Genomic DNA, 17,487 nt, shown 5'->3' on the forward strand with positions numbered 1-17,487 from the left:
CGCAAGACAGGGGCGGACAGGGGGTTGACCCTGGAGAAATACACGCCCGTAACTTGGGGGGCCGTTTCGCGAACTGAATCGCGTAACCGAGTCTGATTGTGCGTATGAGCCACCGCGAGGGGCTGGCCCGCGCTAACCAGGCAGGCAGAGCCCTCGCTAATGGAGTCATCGCTACAATCGCTGACGTACCAGCGGTGGGGCAGCGCGGAGTGGGTGTGCTGATCCGGGAAGCACGAGGGTCCCGCGAAAGAGCTGGAGGAGAGCGATTCGCTCTGGCTCCGCACCCTGACTCCGGAGAGGGGGCTGGATGGCTGAGGAAAGGGAGACCGTCCCCCCAGCGCTCGTGAGCCACTGGCGAAGCACGTAGAGTCTGCGAGCCGGAAGGCAGCGCGTCCCGGACTGGCAGAACTCGTGCAGTCACATCCGGGGAAGGGAAAAAGTGCTCTTTTACTGATGTTTTGGTGGCACTGAAAAGTACCGTTGTTATCGGGGCCCCGCCCTCCAGCGGGGAAAGAGCAAGTTTCCTCTTCTCCGGATGGCCTGTCTCAGGGACGCTTCGCGGTCCGTTTACCGGACTTAACGGCGCCCTGGGCAGGAGGGGCTGCTTGCTTTCGAGGTGAACGCCGCGCCCGCTTGGCCGGAGGCGCAGGCGGGGGCGGGGCAGCACTCGTTGGCGGGCGCCCTCGGCGAGGAACAGCGGAGGTGGATGGCTCGGCGGGCGGAGCGGGCTTACGGCCACGCCGATAGATGACATTGCCCATCGCATCCGACTGCTCTTTCACCGCCTTGAATTCCTGGGTGAATTCACCGACGGTGTCGCCGAACAGGCCAGCCTGGGATATGGGCGAGTCAAGAAAGCGAACTTTGTCAACGTCGCGCATATCGGCCAGGTTTAGCCAGAGGTGGCGTTCCTGAACCACAAGTGTGGACATCGTCCTCCCCAGCGCACACGCGGCAGACTTAGTAGTCCGAAGAGCATAGTCGGTCGCGGTGCGCAGCTCATGTAATAAGCTTGGGTTGGACCCGCCCTCGTGCAGCTCGGCCAGCGCCTGCGCTTGGTAGCGCTGGTAGGTGGCCATCGCGTGCAAAGCAGAAGCAGCCTGGCCCGCAGCCTTATAAGCTCTGGCTCCGAGGGAGGCAGACAACCTACAGGCTTTGGACGGGAGGCGGGGCAAACCCCGCCACGTAGAGGCGCCGCGCGGACAAAGATTGACCGCGATAGCGCGCTCCACTGACGGGATCGCCTCATACCCCCTGGCAGCTCCGCCGTCAAGGGCGGTGAGGGCAGAGGCACTCGCAGCACGGGCAGAGAAAGGTGCCCTCCAGGACTGCGTGAGCCTACTGTGCACTTCCGGGAAGAAGGGGACGAGAGGCTTCGAAGGCTTCGCCTTCTGGTCCTCTACGTAGCACCCATCTAGTCGGTCCGGCCGCGGAGCTGGGGGATAAACCATCTCCAACCCCACGGCCGAAGCAGCCCGGGAAAGCACGGCTAACATGTCCGCTTCAGGATCCGATTTGACAGCGCTCACCTGCCCGGAGGGGGCGAGCGGGTCCGGATCTTCGTCGGACAGTGAAAGCCCACCCTCCGATGCCGCGGAGGACATCTGATCTCCGGTGTCAGCGAGTGTGAGAGCTACCATCTGGTTAGACGGATCACTCTCACCACCCGAAGCTTGGATGGAGCGCCGTGAGGAGCGAGAGGTCCGCGAGCCCGTGGGCGGCGGATTAGCTCCCGCTGAAACCCTCAGATCTGCCCGAGCGCCCGCTGCTTTTTTAGAGCAGGAGGCAACTGGGGTGGCTCGCTCTCTTGCGAAAGTTAGCCGCGATCTTAGCTGTGCAACGGTCATGGCATCGCAATGACGACATGAACCGCCCGCGAGCACCGCATTAACATGCTGGACCCCCAAACATGCAATGCAGTGATCGTGTCCATCATCCGGAGACAGGAAACCCCCGCATCCAGAAACGCACAGTCGGAGCGCCATCCTGAAAAGGACGTGCTGCACGACTGTGTTGCTCTTTTAGGAAAGTTGCAACTATACGCACCGCTCTGGAGGACCGGACCCAAAGAACCGCAGGCAAGGGAGTAACCCAGCTCGACCGTCTGCCACCGCGAAGACCCACTCTGGACCGGGAGACACACTCGTTCGCTCTGAAGTGCTGATCAGCAAGAGGAACCCTCATCGACTCACTCAGAAAGGATCTGAAGCGAAAAGGATGGCGTCTGCTGGCTTCAGGTGTGCTTATATGCTGAGATAATTGCAGATGTCGCACACCTGCGCAAGCTTACGCTGCCAATTAATTTCATTCATTGGCCCGTTCAATACTCTCCAGATAAGCGGCTTCTGATCCGAATCCTCCCATTCATGGCACTGAAGTTCCCCAACCGAAGGGGAACTACAAATCTGACACATTAACGAACTACAACTCCAAGCATGCACCACGCACATCGGTTCCTGATCCAGACTGATTACAAACTCGCACAGGTGAAGCTGCTTAAGCACTCATTACATGGACTATTCATGCAGCGCGCACACACACACACTCACACACACGCATTGCTGAGTCTTGTTGTTACCTGTACACATTAAGCCTGATTTATACTTCTGCGTCAAGTGACCGGCGTAACCCACGGCGCATGCAACGCACGTGGCTGTGCATTTATATTTCTGCGCGCTGTCTCTGTTGGTCTGGATTAACACTTCCGAAACGCTAGTTGGCAGTGAGGTGTAAATGTTCCTTTGTGTTGTTTCTTCGCTGCTTTTTTGCTTTTCCTGAACACTTCCGGGATGTACAAGTTGCTGAAACTCGCTCATTTTGAGGCAGCAACCGGCGGACATGCAGCAACTTTAACTATGAGGTAAACACAAAACAAAACTTTCCATCTGAAGCTCCTTCACGGGACTCCACACTTGTAAACAATCGCTACATTGGGTTTGCACCATTCGCGCGGCTCTCGGTCCCGCCCAGACTCGTCAGCGCTACCAAGCCGACCAATCACAGAGTTTGCGCTACGCGTCGTTGCGATGTGTAGTTACAATTTTTGAGTGGTGCACGTCAGTGACGGCGACGGCCAGGGCGAAGGGCTATGCGTCAGCGCCGTAGCATACGCCGGTGTTTGACGCAGAAGTATAAATCAGCCTTTACAAAGCATTTCTCCTTGCCTTACTCTGCAATGTTAGATTATTTGTGTTTATTGTTTTCTGGTGCAAGCCACCTGGACCGACCTCTTTGTTTTTGACATCTCTTTTAGGATTGCCCACATAATACTGTTTGCACCTGTGCTTGACCATTGCTCGCCTGACCACTCTCTGTGTGAATAAAGACTCTGCAATTGGTTCCTCACCTCTGTTGTCACATCCGTATTGTTACAATATTGCCAACTGTAACAATTTTATGAGTGAAGGGTTGCATTTTCTGACAGAACTGCAAGGGTGCCAATATTTTCACGACTGTTAACTTAATGTATTTATATTATACATTTATTTCCAGATTAGTTATGTAGGGTCAGGTGTGATCCTTGTCATCATTTGGCTATTTTCTAGAGCTATTTTTTCCAGGAATCCATGAATATATGAATAAGATGCATTATGGATACTTACTTCTGTGAGTTGATGCCATCAATAGTGCGAATGATTCTTTCATTTAACTCCTCTTCAAATCTCTTCTTCTGAGATTTTGTTCTGAAAGGGGGTGGAAAAGAAAAAAGAAAAAGGGACTTTAAAGAACCTTAGAAATGTAGATAAGGTCAGAGTGAACATGAAAGATTATTCCCTCTTGATTTTTTTGTCACATAAAGAAACAGACATAAAAAAACAGACCTTTCAGACCTTTGCTGACAGTTGTACTGCCCTAATGGGACATCCTGTAAGAAAAAAATGAGATGAATACAATTTAAAGAGTGCTTTCATATTGTAACATAAGCAATATGATGGCTGGAATCATCATTTAAAGCAAGGCAAGATTCTGCAGGTGATTAGGTAAAAATTCTAACTTTTTTGGTATTAAAATTTCTATCATCCTGTAATCTATGCAAATGAGACATTACTTCATTAAATATGACTTATTTGTACATAATACAAGCGCACAAACATGAACACTGGATAAAGAAAGATTTAAAAGTCATAGTTAATTTTATGTCGCATTTGAATCAAAGGTTTTTAGAAGCTTTTTCAGATTTTTATAATATCCAAAAACACTTTAGAATAATTGTGCATGAGTAAAAGTTGATTAACGTATTTACTGACATTAATTAAATATAAATAATCATGTAAAGCATTTTTAAATATTAGTTCAACATTTACTAATGCCTATTAAAATCCGAAGTTGTGCTTGTTAACATTAGATAATGCACAAAGAGCTAACATGAGCTAATGTTATTTTACTTAAATAATGTTAACTAATGGCAACAGGAAGGAATAAATACTGTCATTAATGAATTGCTAATTGTTTGTTCATGTTAGTAAATACATTAACTAACATTAACTAATGAACCATTATTTTAAAGCGTTCCCAAACATCTTTCAATCAATTTATAGTTAAAAATAATAATAGCCAGAAAATAAACAAAATCAATAATACAAATAAATAAAAAATATAGATTTTGTCTTATTTTATTTTGCCATATTATGTACAAACCCATGTATTAAGTGTTTTATTAAGTAGAACACCTTATGACAAGCCAAAATCTTAAAACTCACAAGTGCATGAAAAACTGTTTTGCCTGCAGTGTCTGGTCTTAAATTAGATTCTCTGTATTCTTTGCATGTTTGTTCAGGGCGACTCACCCGTGTGTTGATCATTCCATTCTCATTGGTCATGCTGTCTCGATGGTGGAGGTTAGCAAAAGGTTTAGCAGCTCCCCAGGACTCCAGGTACTGCGTCATGCGGACAGACGCTCTCATCTTCGCTCCGTACATAGTGGGCCGAATAGCAGAGAGAAGCAGAGGACTGCGCTTTTCTGCCTAGAAACACCATAGAATGATGCACATGTTAAATTGATGTGCTATAGGCTAGAGGTGTTAGCACAGAAATACAAAAATCAGACAAGATTATGTACTTAAGTGGTGGGTCACAGGTGTTGCCAATAACCCATTTTTAGATTCAAATATACCATGATATGAAACAGATGTTCAGGATGTTGCTTTTTACTTTTAGATGCTAAAACATTTTGGTTTTATGTTGAGGTGATACTGATAATAATAATCATTTTTGTTGCTTGTTCAAACAACTTATTTAAAATAAGCTAAAACAACACAATTCTTGAGATTCCTTTGGAAAAGTGTAAATGTTTTATGCTCAATCTACTTAAATTTGTAAAAACCATTAAGTTAAATTAATTTATTTATGTTTTCCCAACACAAACAGATTGTGTGGAAGCCAGCAGTTTTTACAATGAAGCAATTGCATGCACTGCTTATTTAAAATGAGCTAAATCAACACAATTCTTGAGATTTTTTTTGGAACAACTTAATTGTTTTATGTTCAATCAACTTAAAATTGTAAAAACAATGAAGTTAACTTAATCGATTTGTGTTTTAACAAATTGCTGGGATTGTGTGGAGCCCTGCATTATTATTATTATTATTTTTTTTTACAATTTACACTCATAAAATGACGATTTCTGTTTGTTTAAACTACTTATTTAAAATTAGCTGAAACAACACAATTCTTGAGTTGTTGGAGGGTGGGGGAACTTAATTATTTTATGTTCAATCCACTTAAATTTGTAAAAACTAATAAATTAACTTAATTCTGTCATGTTGTCTCAACACAAGTACGATTGTGTGGAACCCTGCCTAATTTACAGTGTACATACATGTTAACAATGTGTTAAGTAACAAACATGGCACTGTAATTGAATGAACTATTTCACTAAAAAGAATCTAATATGATTGTTCATTAAGTGAATTCATGAACTACTCATATTTATTATAATTACATTAGTTAGTATAGTTAAACATAACTAAAAACATATAGCTAAAACCAATTTGTTGCTTAAAATAAATAAAGTTTGTTAAAAATCAAACAAAAAGTGATTTTGGCGTAATTAATCAAAACCCTTTATATTGGTCCCTATTGTACACTAAGTTGACAGTGCAACTACATGCAAATGACTTTTAATTTGAGTATTAGTAGACTATCTGCTTAATATTTGCTAATATATATATATATATATATATATATATATATATATATATATATATATATATATATATATATATATATATAAACAAATTCTAATGTAATAGCCATGTTAATATAGGCTTTTTAAATATATTATTTCACTGAGTATTTTAGACTTAAAATTTTGCTGTTTAAATAAACTATGTTATAAATATTAATATATAATAAATATTGTTTTTTAATATAAATTTGGCCTCTGACCAGAAAAGCAACTTAATTAAACATCAAACCAAGAAAGGATCACTTCTTAACCAAGCCCTAACATAAACATTAATTCAGTTTGTGGTCTTCCAATATTTTATTAATGCATTTTACAGCACAGATATTTTTAATACTTCTAAATTACAACTAAATGCCACTACAGTAGTCAGCTGCATATACTAGACTAAGTTAGTCATGTTGTTTTTCTTAAAGACTGGCCATAACATTAATAGTCAGCTACGAAACGCTTTGAATCTGAAAAGCATGACTGATTGTGAGGACTTTTGCTTATGCGACAGCTGCTTCTGTTCATTTTGCAGCAGAAAGATGGATTTTACCACTTATAATGTATGGGAAAGCAGTTTAAGTAAATTTTAGCATACACATTAAACTGAAACTTTGGAAAATCACTACCCAAAGTGTGTGGTTAGCAGAAACTGTTTATATCAAGCCTTAAGCAAGTTTTTTCCTCCTTTTTTGCATGAATGAATATGTATTTTAGGAAAGAAGTCCTTGATTTTTGAGGGTACTTGACACTACAAGTTAGAACCCCCTGCTACAGTTTAGAAGATAATAGAGACTCCCACAGATCTGTATGATCTACTTTACACCAACTTGACTCTGTGGCAGAATGATGCAAAAAAATGCAAATTGGCCTTAACCGAACAACAGGGTGAAAAAAAGAGAAAAGAATAACTAAACAAACAAGCAAAAGCCCTCCAAACTCAGATTCAGTCATCATAATGGGAGCGTGGAGGGAGTGGGTGTGCGGTGGGTTCTTGTGATAAGAGGGCCGAGAGGCTCAAACCAAACAGAAATAAATGTATGAGTCTCTTATGAGAAAAAAAAGTGCTGCCTTTGTTACCTCGGGCAAAGCAAATGCATTGTTGAAAAGTAAATAACGCACCGGATAAATAAAAGAATAGGCGTTGTTATTTGAATATATGGTGCCAGGCATTATCTGTGGGCTGAAAAACCCACACACGCATCTCAATGGACAGACATTCTGGACTCTTCTGGGTCTTGATGCTCGTTTTTTTTGAACTCGTGTTTTGATAAACAGTCTTCCCAGGGTCGTCACGTATGACCAAAAGTCACATTCATGTAGCTTGCATGGTCTGAATAATATAATTATGCTAATTAGTGCTCAAGGTGATTTGAATGCTATGCTAAATACTGTAAGTAGATGGTGATTGTTTGTTTGGTTTTAATTTAAGTTACACATTAAGGCTATATTCACACTGCATTTTATTTTGCTTGGCTGTTCACTTAACTGAATTATTTATTAATATAGGGCCAATATCAGATTCAACTGTCACATCTGATCAGTCGCAAGCTGACCCGCTTGTGCAAAGATAAAATAAAATGACATGCAGTACACTATTAAACACTATTAAAAAAATAAATAAAAACTCTGTCATGATTTACTCACCTTTTACTTGTTTAAGCAAAAAAGCAGATATTTTGAATAATGTTGGAAAGCTGTAACCATTGACTTCTATAGTATTGTTTTTCCCCATGGAAGTCAACGGTTAAAGGTTTTCAGCTTTCTTAAAAATCTCTTCTTTTGCATTCAACAAAAGAATGACACTTGTAAAGGTTTGAAACCACCTAAGGGAGATTTTCAAATACTGGAAACAGCCATTTTTTGGTGAACTATCTCTTTAACATGGAGGTCACTGCAATTACTATGCCACTGGATAAAGCGGACAAAGCCGAAGATGAAGAGATGTGGATCATTTTACCTCATGTTTTGCTTGTATAGAACTGCCAGAGTGATATTTTTTACACCTTTTTTATAATTATTTTAAGGTTTTCACCTTTATTGGGTAGGACAGTAGAGAGTATTGACATGAATGAACCTCGAGGCAGAAATCAAACCAAACCACACCACTGGCACCAACGCCAGATATACTTAACAGGACAAATTCAGAACGGTACAATTCAGTACAGTTCATCCTGAACAGGCTTGCATTTCCACTGTCAACAGTACCCTTACTTGGTAGGCGTGGTGAAGTAAGCCTTTTAAGCACTCGAGGTTAATGTTTCAAACAAAGGCATGTGGCAAGTGCACATAAATAGAGAAAGGAAGTAGCATGAGTTGCATTTTCCACATGTTTAGAAACAACATGAGAATGGCCCCATATAAAACAATGGAGAACACACAGCAGATGCTGTTCTTGCTTCTTGGCGTCTGGCTGTTTTTCACAAGAAGACAACAAGCTTTGTTATTACCGAGCAATGTTTTGGCTGCATATTTAAAAATGTTGACGTTCCCTTGCCTTGTTGCACGTGCAAGTGATGATTTTCTTTAAACCTTCACCATTCAGCAGAGAGTCTAGCTCCCTAACATTTTGGAACAATACTGTTGTGCTGTATGTAAGTAGGTACCCTCATGAAAGAGGTATGGTGCGTTATTTTGGCAGCTCTGACAGTGAAAATGGGAATAAATTTCCTGAACCAAACTGTGCTGCTCAGTGGAATCAGCCCATTACTATGAAAGCAATGCCATTGCAGATTAAAGAAAATTCTGCAAGTGATCTAGTGAAAATGTGGGAATTGAACTAAAAAGGAACAGGCATTAAAAACCTGTGTAAATACCAGCAAGTTGTGTACTTGAAACTTTACTAAATCAAATAACATGACTCATTTAAATAAAAAAAATACTAAAACGTTGGCATCTGAAATGGAAACTCCTACAAATGTATATGCAATAAAGTCAACCTTATAATGACTGTATCCAAAGCATGTTTACATGTTGATTGTCTGCATCCTAATTTGTGGTCATTTATGTTGGTGCTGCAATAGGCATTACTAAAATCAGCTGCAGTATCTGTGCTCTTTAATTCATTCAAGAGTTCACACTTAGCTCAGGATTTATACAAAGCTTGTTTGGCATGCTGTCCCGGGAGAGAGCATTGAGCTCAAGGGATCCTCGAGCCCAGGGCTCCCCCCCTTTTGCAGGGCGAGTGGAGATTGAGCTCAGGTCTATCTCAAACTCCCCTGCTGCTGAGGCCAAGGCGAACTTCCTGAGAGTAAGACATTATAAAAAAGGTTTAAGCTTATTTTATCTATAATATAGAGCACATTTGGATGGTGGGAGGAAACCGGGGAACCCGGGGGAAACCCACGCAGACACGGGGAGAACATGCAAACTCGACACAGAAATATCAGATGGCTCAGCGAGGACCCAACACCAATGGTATTCTTGCTGTGAGGCAACAGTGCTAGTCACTGGGCCACCGTGCCACCCATTCTGGATAAAGGAGGAAGAAGGGGAGGAGGGGGGTTTCTTCCAGACGAAGATAGTTGTAGAAAGGAAATGAGGATATAAATAGTGATTTGGGATCCTTTGATTGGAGGATCATAATCAGCTAATGCGGACCAGCTGGGTCAATCATGAGCACATGCTTCTCTCGAAATTAGTTTAAAATTAAACTTCACTTCACTGACATAAGATCACTTGCGAAACTTTCTACTCCCACTGGCACTTTCAGTGGTCGCACTCTCGTGCGAATGTTCTCTTTTTAATCAATTTTGTTCTAAATGTCACATTTCATGCTCAGAATGACACCGTTGCCTGTTGTTTATAATATTTTACCTTAAAAAGGCTTCAATATAACTCCACACCTCATTTACTATACACAGATTCATGAACATGCAAATTATTCACTACCTGCTCTACTTTCAGTCACTCAACTGAAGTAGCAAACGCCACACAGTGACAAGAGGCAATTTTAGATTAATTCAGTCTTATATGCTTGAACCAGAAACTAATTCTGAAGAAGAAACGCATGAGCAAATTACACAGGCTCTTCTACAAGCTGATTTATCAAAATTGTAACGCCTTTAATGTATTTCTCTCTATAGAATATCAAACGAGAACTGATATTATTAGCCTTTGGCTTGGCTGCTTTATTAAACAGCCAATAGTGTGTTGCTAATGTTACACGACCTATATTCCTGTCTGCCTTCCTAAACAGGCAAAATGTTCAGCAATGATGTTGACTGATATAATTGCACACATACAAAATATGGAGGATGGTTTGCCGTTAACAAACATTAGGATAAAAGAAACAAAAAGAATGAGATTGAATATATTTATTTGTGAATATGTATATGTAAAACAGATGACGCGTACACAGCACTAATTATGTGAGAGCATGTTTTTGGCCAAGAAAAGAAGTAAAAACAATTAACCTCCATTGCAGTATACAGATATTTGTCAAACTAATTTTAGATGATAACAGTTTGTTAAACTAGTAATAGTAGGTGTTCTGCCCTCACTCCGGTGTTTCTCTTCCCAAAGTTAGACAGACAGATATACTCTTTCCAACACGTGAGATTGTGGGAGAATGCTGCTTTGTTCCATGTCACATTGAGTATGTTGAAACAGAATGAAACTATATAAAAAGATGTACATAGAATGAGCTATAGTTCCCCTTCGGGGGGAACTTCAGCACTATAAGTGGATTTGATTGTAAAATCCACGCATTGGGAGGTTCGGTTCAGAAGCTACTCGTCTGAAAGAGTATTGAACGGGCCAATTAAGAATGAATTGGCAGCGCAAGCCTGCGCAGGTGAGCGGCATAAGCAATCAACTGAGTATATAAGCTCACCTGGCGCCAGCAGACGCTATCCTTTTCGCTTCAGAGACTTTCTGATCGAGTCGATGAGGGTTCCTCCTGCTGTGACCAGCGATTCTGAGCGAACGAGAGCATTCTCCCGGTCCAGAGTGTGTACACGCAGTGGCAGACGGTCGAGCTGGGTTTCTCCCTTGCCTGGCGTTCTTTGGGTCCGGTCCTCCAGAGCGGTGCGTATAAAGTTGCAAACTTCACAGAAAGAGCAACACAGTCGTGCAGCACGTCCTTATCAGGACGGCGCTCCGACTGTGCGTTTCTGGATGCGGTGGTTTCCTGTCCTCGGATGATGGGCGCGGGCACTGCGTTACATGTCTGGGGGTCCAGCATGTTAATGCGCTGCTCGCGGGCAGTTCATGTCGTCATTGCGATGCCATGACTGTTGCGCAAGATCGCGGTTAGCCTTTGCAAAAGGGCGAACCACCCCAGTTGTCCCCTGCTCTGCAGCGGGCACTCGGGCAGATCTGAGGGTTTCAGGGAGAGATAATCCGTCGCCCACGGGCCCGCGGACCTCCCGCTCCTCTAAGCGCTCCATCCAAGCTTCGGGCGGGGGAAGCGATCCGTCTAACAGATGGTAGCCCTTACGCCCGATGACACCGGAGACCAGATGTCCACCGCGGCATCGGAGGGTGGGCTTTCATTGTCCGATGATGATCCAGACCCGCTCGCCCCCTTCGGGCTGGTGAGCGCTGTCACTACGGATCCTGAAACGGACATGTTAGCCGTGCTTTCCCGGGCTGCTTCGGCCGTGGGTTGGAGATGGTTTATCCCCCAGCTCCGCGGCCGGACCGACTAGAGGGGCGTTCCCTTCTTCCCGGAGGTGCACAGTAGGCTCACGCGGTCTTGTAAAGCACTTTTTTTCTGCTCGTGCTGCGTGTTCCTCCACCCTAACCACTCTTGACGGTGAAACAGCCAGGGGGTATGTGGCGATTCCTCAGGTTGAGTGCGCGATGGCGGTAAATCCGCGCGGCGCCTCTTCTTGGCGGGGTCCGCCTCGTCTCCCATCCAAAGCCTGTAAGTTATCTACCTCCCTCGGAGCTAGAGCTTACATAGCTGCGGGCCAGGCTGCTTCCGCCTTGCATGCGATAGCCACCTACCAGCGCTACCAAGCGCAGGCGCTGGCCGAGCTGCACGAGGGTGGGTCCAACCCAGGCTTACGAGCTTCGCACCGCCGCCGACTTAGCTCTTCGGACTACTGAGTCCGCTGCGTGTGCGTTGGGGAGGACGATGTCCACATTAGTGGTCCAGGAGCGCCACCCCTGGCTGATATGCGCAAAGTCGACAAAGTCCGCTTTCTTGACTTTCCCATATCCCCAGCCAGGTTCGGCGACACTGTCTGTGAATTCACCCAGGAATTCAAGGCGGTGAGAGAGCAGTTGGTGGGTGATGTCTTATCGGCGGTCCGTAGCCCGCTCCGCCCGCCGTGCCATTCATACCTGCTCCTCGCCGAAGGCGCCCGCCTACGAGAGCTGCTCCGCCCCCGCACACGCCTCCGGCGAAGCGAGCGCGTCGGGCACCTCGGAAGCAGGCAGCCCCCCTGCCCAGAACGCCGCTAAGTCCGGCAACGGACCGCGAAGCGCCCCTGGGACAGGCCATCTGGAGAAGAGGGAACTTGCTCTTTCCCCGCTGGAGGGCGGGGCCCCATTTCCAACGGCACTTTTTACTGCCATGAAAACATTATGAAAGGGCACTTTTCACTTCCCCAGATGTGACAGCCCGAAATCTGCCAGTCTGGGACGCTATGCTTTCTAGCTTGCAGATTCGGTGCGTTTCGCCAGTGGCTCACGAGCGCTGGGAGGACGGTCTCCTTTCTCCCACCCCTCGAGCCTCCCCTCCGGAGCTCGGGTTTGGAGTGAGAGCAAATATCTCACCTCCAGCTTTTCCGTGGGACCTGCGAGCTTCCCGGATCAGCACACCAACTCCGCGCTGCCCCACTGCTGGTACGTCAGCGATTGTAGCGATGAGTCCATTAGCGAGAGCTCTGCCTGCCTGGTTAGCGCGGGCCAGCTCTTCGCGGTGGCTCATACGCACAATCAGACTCGGCTATGCGATTCAGTTCGCGAAACGGCCCCCCAAGTCACGGGTGTGTATTCACCAGGGTCAGCCCCCTGTCCGCCCCTGTCTTGCGAGAGGAGATTGCTGTCCTCCTGGCGAAGGATGCAATCGAGCCGCTCCCTCCAGTCGAGATGGAGAGCGGGTTTTACAGCCCACACTTCATCGTGCCCAAAAAGAGCGGTGGGTCACGGCCAATCCTAGATCTGCGCGTTTTGAACCGCTGCCTGCACAAGCTGCCGTTCAGAATGCTCACGCAGAAGCGCATCCTCCGGTGCGTTCGTCCTCTGGGTTGGTCTGCAGCATTAGACCTGATGGACGCGTATTTCCATGTCTCCACTCTTCCTCGCCACCGACAGTTTCTGCGGTTTGCGTTTGAAGGTCGAGCTTGGCAATACAAAGCCCTCCCCTTCGGGCTCTCTCTGTCTCCGCGGGTCCTCACCAAGCCCGCGGAGGGTGCCTCAGCGCCCCTTCGGCTCGCGGGCATCTGCATACTCGATTCTTTACGACTGGCTGATTTTGCCCTCTCTCGGAGCAGTTGATTATGCACAGAGACAAAGTGCTCTGGCACTTCCACCTGTGGGGGTTTCAGGTCAACCGAGAAAAGAGCAAACTCGCCCCCGTGCAGAGGATCTCTTCTCTCGGGCTGGAGTTGGACTCGGTCACCATGGCAGCGCGCCTCTCCGGAGAGCACGCTCAGCTGATGCTGTACTGTCTGAGAGAGCTCGACAGTAAAACAGTGGTCCCACTGAAACTATTTCAGAGGCTCCTGGGGCATATGGCATCCGCAGCCGCTTCATGCCGCTCGGATTATTCTATATGAGACCACTTCAGCACTGGCTGATCACGATCGAGTCCCCAGACGCGCATGGCACGCGCGCGCACACCGAGTCTCTGTTACTGCGCTGTGTCGCCGCGCCCTCAGCCCTTGGAGCGACCCCTCGTTCCTACAGGCCTGGGTGTCTCTAGAACAGGCGTCCAGTCTTGTTGTCGTTTCAGCAGACGCTTCCAACACGGGCTGGGGGGCTGTGCGTTGCGGGCATGCGGCTGCGGACCTGTGGAAAGGTACCCAGTTGCATTGGCATATCGCCTGGAGCTGTTGGCAGTGTTCCTCGCTCTCCACCGTTTTTTTCCGGTGCTGGAGCGGCAACACGTGCTGGTCAGGACGGACAGTACGGCGGCGGTGGCGTATATCAGCCGTATAGGGGGTATGCGCTCTCGCCGCATGTCTCAGCTCGCCCGCCGTCTGCTCCTCTGGAGTCATCCGCGGCTGAAATCGCTGCACGCCATTCATATTCAGGCAAGATCAACCGTGCAGCCGATGCGCTCTCACGGCAGCCTTGCGTCCTGGAGAATGGAGACTCCACCCCGAGTCTGTTCAGCTGATATGGGCGCGATTCGGGGAAGCCCAGATCAATCTGTTGCTTCCCCCGAGATCGCTCATTGCCAGTTGTTCTTTCCCTGACCGAGTGCTCTCGGCACGGATGCACTGGCTTACAGCTGGCCTCGGGGCACGCGCAAATACGCGTTTCCCCCAGTGAGCCTGCTCGTGCAGTTACTGTGCAAGGTCAGGGAGGACGAGGAACAGGTTGCTGGTTGCGCCCCTCTGGCTCAACCGGACCTGGATGTCAGAGCTCTCCCTCGCGATAGCCCTCCCCTGGCAGTCCCTTCGAGAGAGCACCTACTCTCTCAGGGACAGGGCACCACCTGGCACCCTCGCCGATCTTTGAAGAGATTTTTAGACGCGAGGAAGACTTAGGTAACCTCCGATTGCGGTGGCTAATACCGTCACTCGGGCTAGAGCCCCCTCCCCGTGCGCGCCTATGCCCTGACGTGGAGTCTATTCACTGAATGGTGTGTCTCTCGCTGAGAAGACCCCCGTAATTTGCCAGATCAGCGTTGTGCTTTCTTTACGCCGAGAGAAGTTGGAGAGCAGGCTGTCGCCCTCCACACTCAAGGTTACGTGGCTGCCATCCCCGCTCTCATAACGCGGTGGCTGGCAGCACCGTGGGAACGCATAACCTCATCATCCGGTTCCTCAGGGGCGTTAAGCGAATTAATCCACCCCGCCCCCTCTCATGCCCTCTTAGGATCTCGCCCTCGCTACACAAGCCGCGTCAGATCCCTTCGATCCTCGACTCAGTATCTTTCTGTCCCTGAAGACAGCTCTGCTGGTCGCGTTGATATCGATTAGAGGGTCGGGGACCCGGAGGCATTTTTCGGTCAGTGACTCGTGCCTGTAATTGGGCTGGCTTCTCTCCCGTCCTGAGACCCCGCCCGCGATATGTGCCCAAGGTTCCTACCACTCCGTTTTAATACGAGGTAGTGAGCCTGCAAGCGCTGCCCTCGGAGGAGGCAGACCCAGCCCTTCTTTATTGTCCAGTTCGCGTTTTGCGTATTATCCGGACCGCACTCAGAGTTTAGATCATCTGAGCAGCTCTTCGTCTGTTATAGCGGTCGGCAGCAGGGAAGCGAAATAAGTTCCCACTAGATTGTGGATGCCTTCTTTCACTATCAGAGCCGAGATGAGTCGCGTCCCCCGAGAGCGCGTGCGCACTCCACTCGGAGCTTCGCATCCTCTCGAGCGCGCGCACGCGGCGCCCCTCTAACAGACATCTGTAGAGCTGCGGGCTGGGTGACACCCAACACATTTGCAAGGTTTTACAATCTGCGAGTGGAGCCGGTTTCCTCAAGGGTATTAGGTAACCCTTGGTGATTGAGGAAACAATTCGGTAGGGTGTTGAAACACGCTTGCTGCGCCATTTTCCCTAACACGGAGATACGTGCGCCTTTTTATCTGTCAGTAAAGTTCCCCGTCAGGTGAGCCCTGCAGATTCCTCCGTGGCCCCCAGCACTGACTCAGCGGAGGAGTCACTTGCTGGCCCACTACGTTGTAGGTCTGCCCGCTGGTCAGCCCGCGTTTTGGGTAAAGGTGCCTGCTATGCGTGATCCCCACTAGGCGATCCCATATGCTTATTCCGCCACGGTTAAGTCCCCCCCCTGGGCGGACCCGTGTCTTCCCTCCCCGCTAACCACTCTTTTGCTATGCGTACTCCCCCTTTTTAAGGCTAGTCCATATGTACATTCTGCCATCTATCCCCCCTTGGGTAACGGATGGCCTCCGCAGCGTCCTCCCTATCGGGATTGCACGCTTCCCAACGTACTGTTGTATTTTCCTAAATTATCTAGATGCTCACGACTTCCCAAAAAATATATATATATCCGTAAAACTTCTGTTGAAGTAGGATAAATTAGGGCCAGGGACACGTTGGAGGACCGCGCCCCCCATGATGTGGGTGCGTCACGCTTGCTTGACTATCTCCTCATCGGGGGTGTTGGTAAGGTGCAGTCATTATGGCGCTTTCAATGGGCTCCCAATGCGTGGATTTTACAATCAAATCCACTTATAGTGCTGAAGTTCCCCCCGAAGGGGAACGTTCGAGGTTACTAAAGTAACCCTTCGTTCCCCGAGGAGGGGAACGGAAGCACTATACTCCGTCGCCATAATGACTGTCCCTTAGCTGTTGAAAGTCTCTTCAGCTTAAAAAGGATAGCGTCTGCTGGCGCCAGGTGAGCTTATATACTCAGTTGATTGCTTATGCCGCTCACCTGCGCAGGCTTGCGCTGCCAATTCATTCTTAATTGGCCCGTTCAATACTCTTTCAGACGAGTAGCTTCTGAACCGAACCTCCCAATGCGTGGATTTTACAATCAAATCCACTTATAGTGCTTCCGTTCCCCTCCTCGGGGAACGAAGGGTTACTTTAGTAACCTCGAACGTTAACTATGTACATAACATTAATATCTGAGATAAAATATATACACAGATAATAAACTTACAGACAATGCTTCTACAGATGATCAGAGGATGAGTGGATTGTAAAGCAGGTCGCACACCAGAAGCGCCGCTCGGCGCCGCGACACGGCGCGTACATGACAGTTTAAAGTATCACACACCAGACGTGCACATTCGAATGATATTTAACATGAAACTAATCAGATGGCGCTCTGTGGCGCGGCTGAAAAATGAACTGCGTCCTGAGCCGTCGCTGGGTGCCGCCGACAGCCGCCGACTTGCGGCGTCGGTGTGTGTATCCTGATAGAAACCTATGTTTAGAATTCTAAAATACATGGCGCTGCGTGGCGCTGTGCGGCGTGCCGCCGAGCGGCGCTCCTGGTGTGCAACCTGCTTAAGTGTCTTCTGGTGGGGTGTTCTTTTTAAATGAGGCAATTAACTGATTCTAACTGTCAGAATGTTTCTATGGCAACAACAATTTAAAAGAAGCTAAATTATATATTATAATATATTATACTATATTATATATTTAGTAGAGGATCCAGCACAGTAGGTAAAACTAACGTACTTCTATTATAAAGCCGCGATCACACTGCACTTTTCGCTCCAGAC

At 47.2% G+C, this 17,487-nt stretch overlaps 1 protein-coding gene across 3 annotated transcripts in view; it reads right to left on the reverse strand.

The window, feature by feature from the left end:
- The window catches only part of adcy2b (adenylate cyclase 2b (brain)), a 167,732-nt gene that overhangs the window by 45,719 nt on the left and 104,526 nt on the right, over positions 1 to 17,487 (reverse strand). For 2 of the 3 annotated variants that reach the window (XR_015515971.1, XM_087294514.1), the window contains exons 10-12: positions 4,788 to 4,964; positions 3,822 to 3,865; positions 3,603 to 3,683 (exon numbers count right to left, since the gene is read on the reverse strand). Coding sequence is in view for 2 of the 3 variants with exons in the window: in XM_087294514.1 (XP_087150640.1) it covers positions 3,603 to 3,683; positions 3,822 to 3,865; positions 4,788 to 4,964 (302 nt within the window). In the remaining variant the exon portion in view is untranslated. The remainder of the gene's footprint in view (positions 1 to 3,602; positions 3,684 to 3,821; positions 3,866 to 4,787; positions 4,965 to 17,487) is intronic. The other variant, NM_001099987.1, reaches the window with a different exon arrangement.

The sequence above is a fragment of the Danio rerio genome, chromosome 19 (genome assembly GCF_052040795.2).
Source record: "Danio rerio strain M-AB ecotype USA chromosome 19, GRCz13ab, whole genome shotgun sequence".
NCBI classification, from domain to species: Eukaryota; Metazoa; Chordata; class Actinopteri; order Cypriniformes; family Danionidae; genus Danio; species Danio rerio.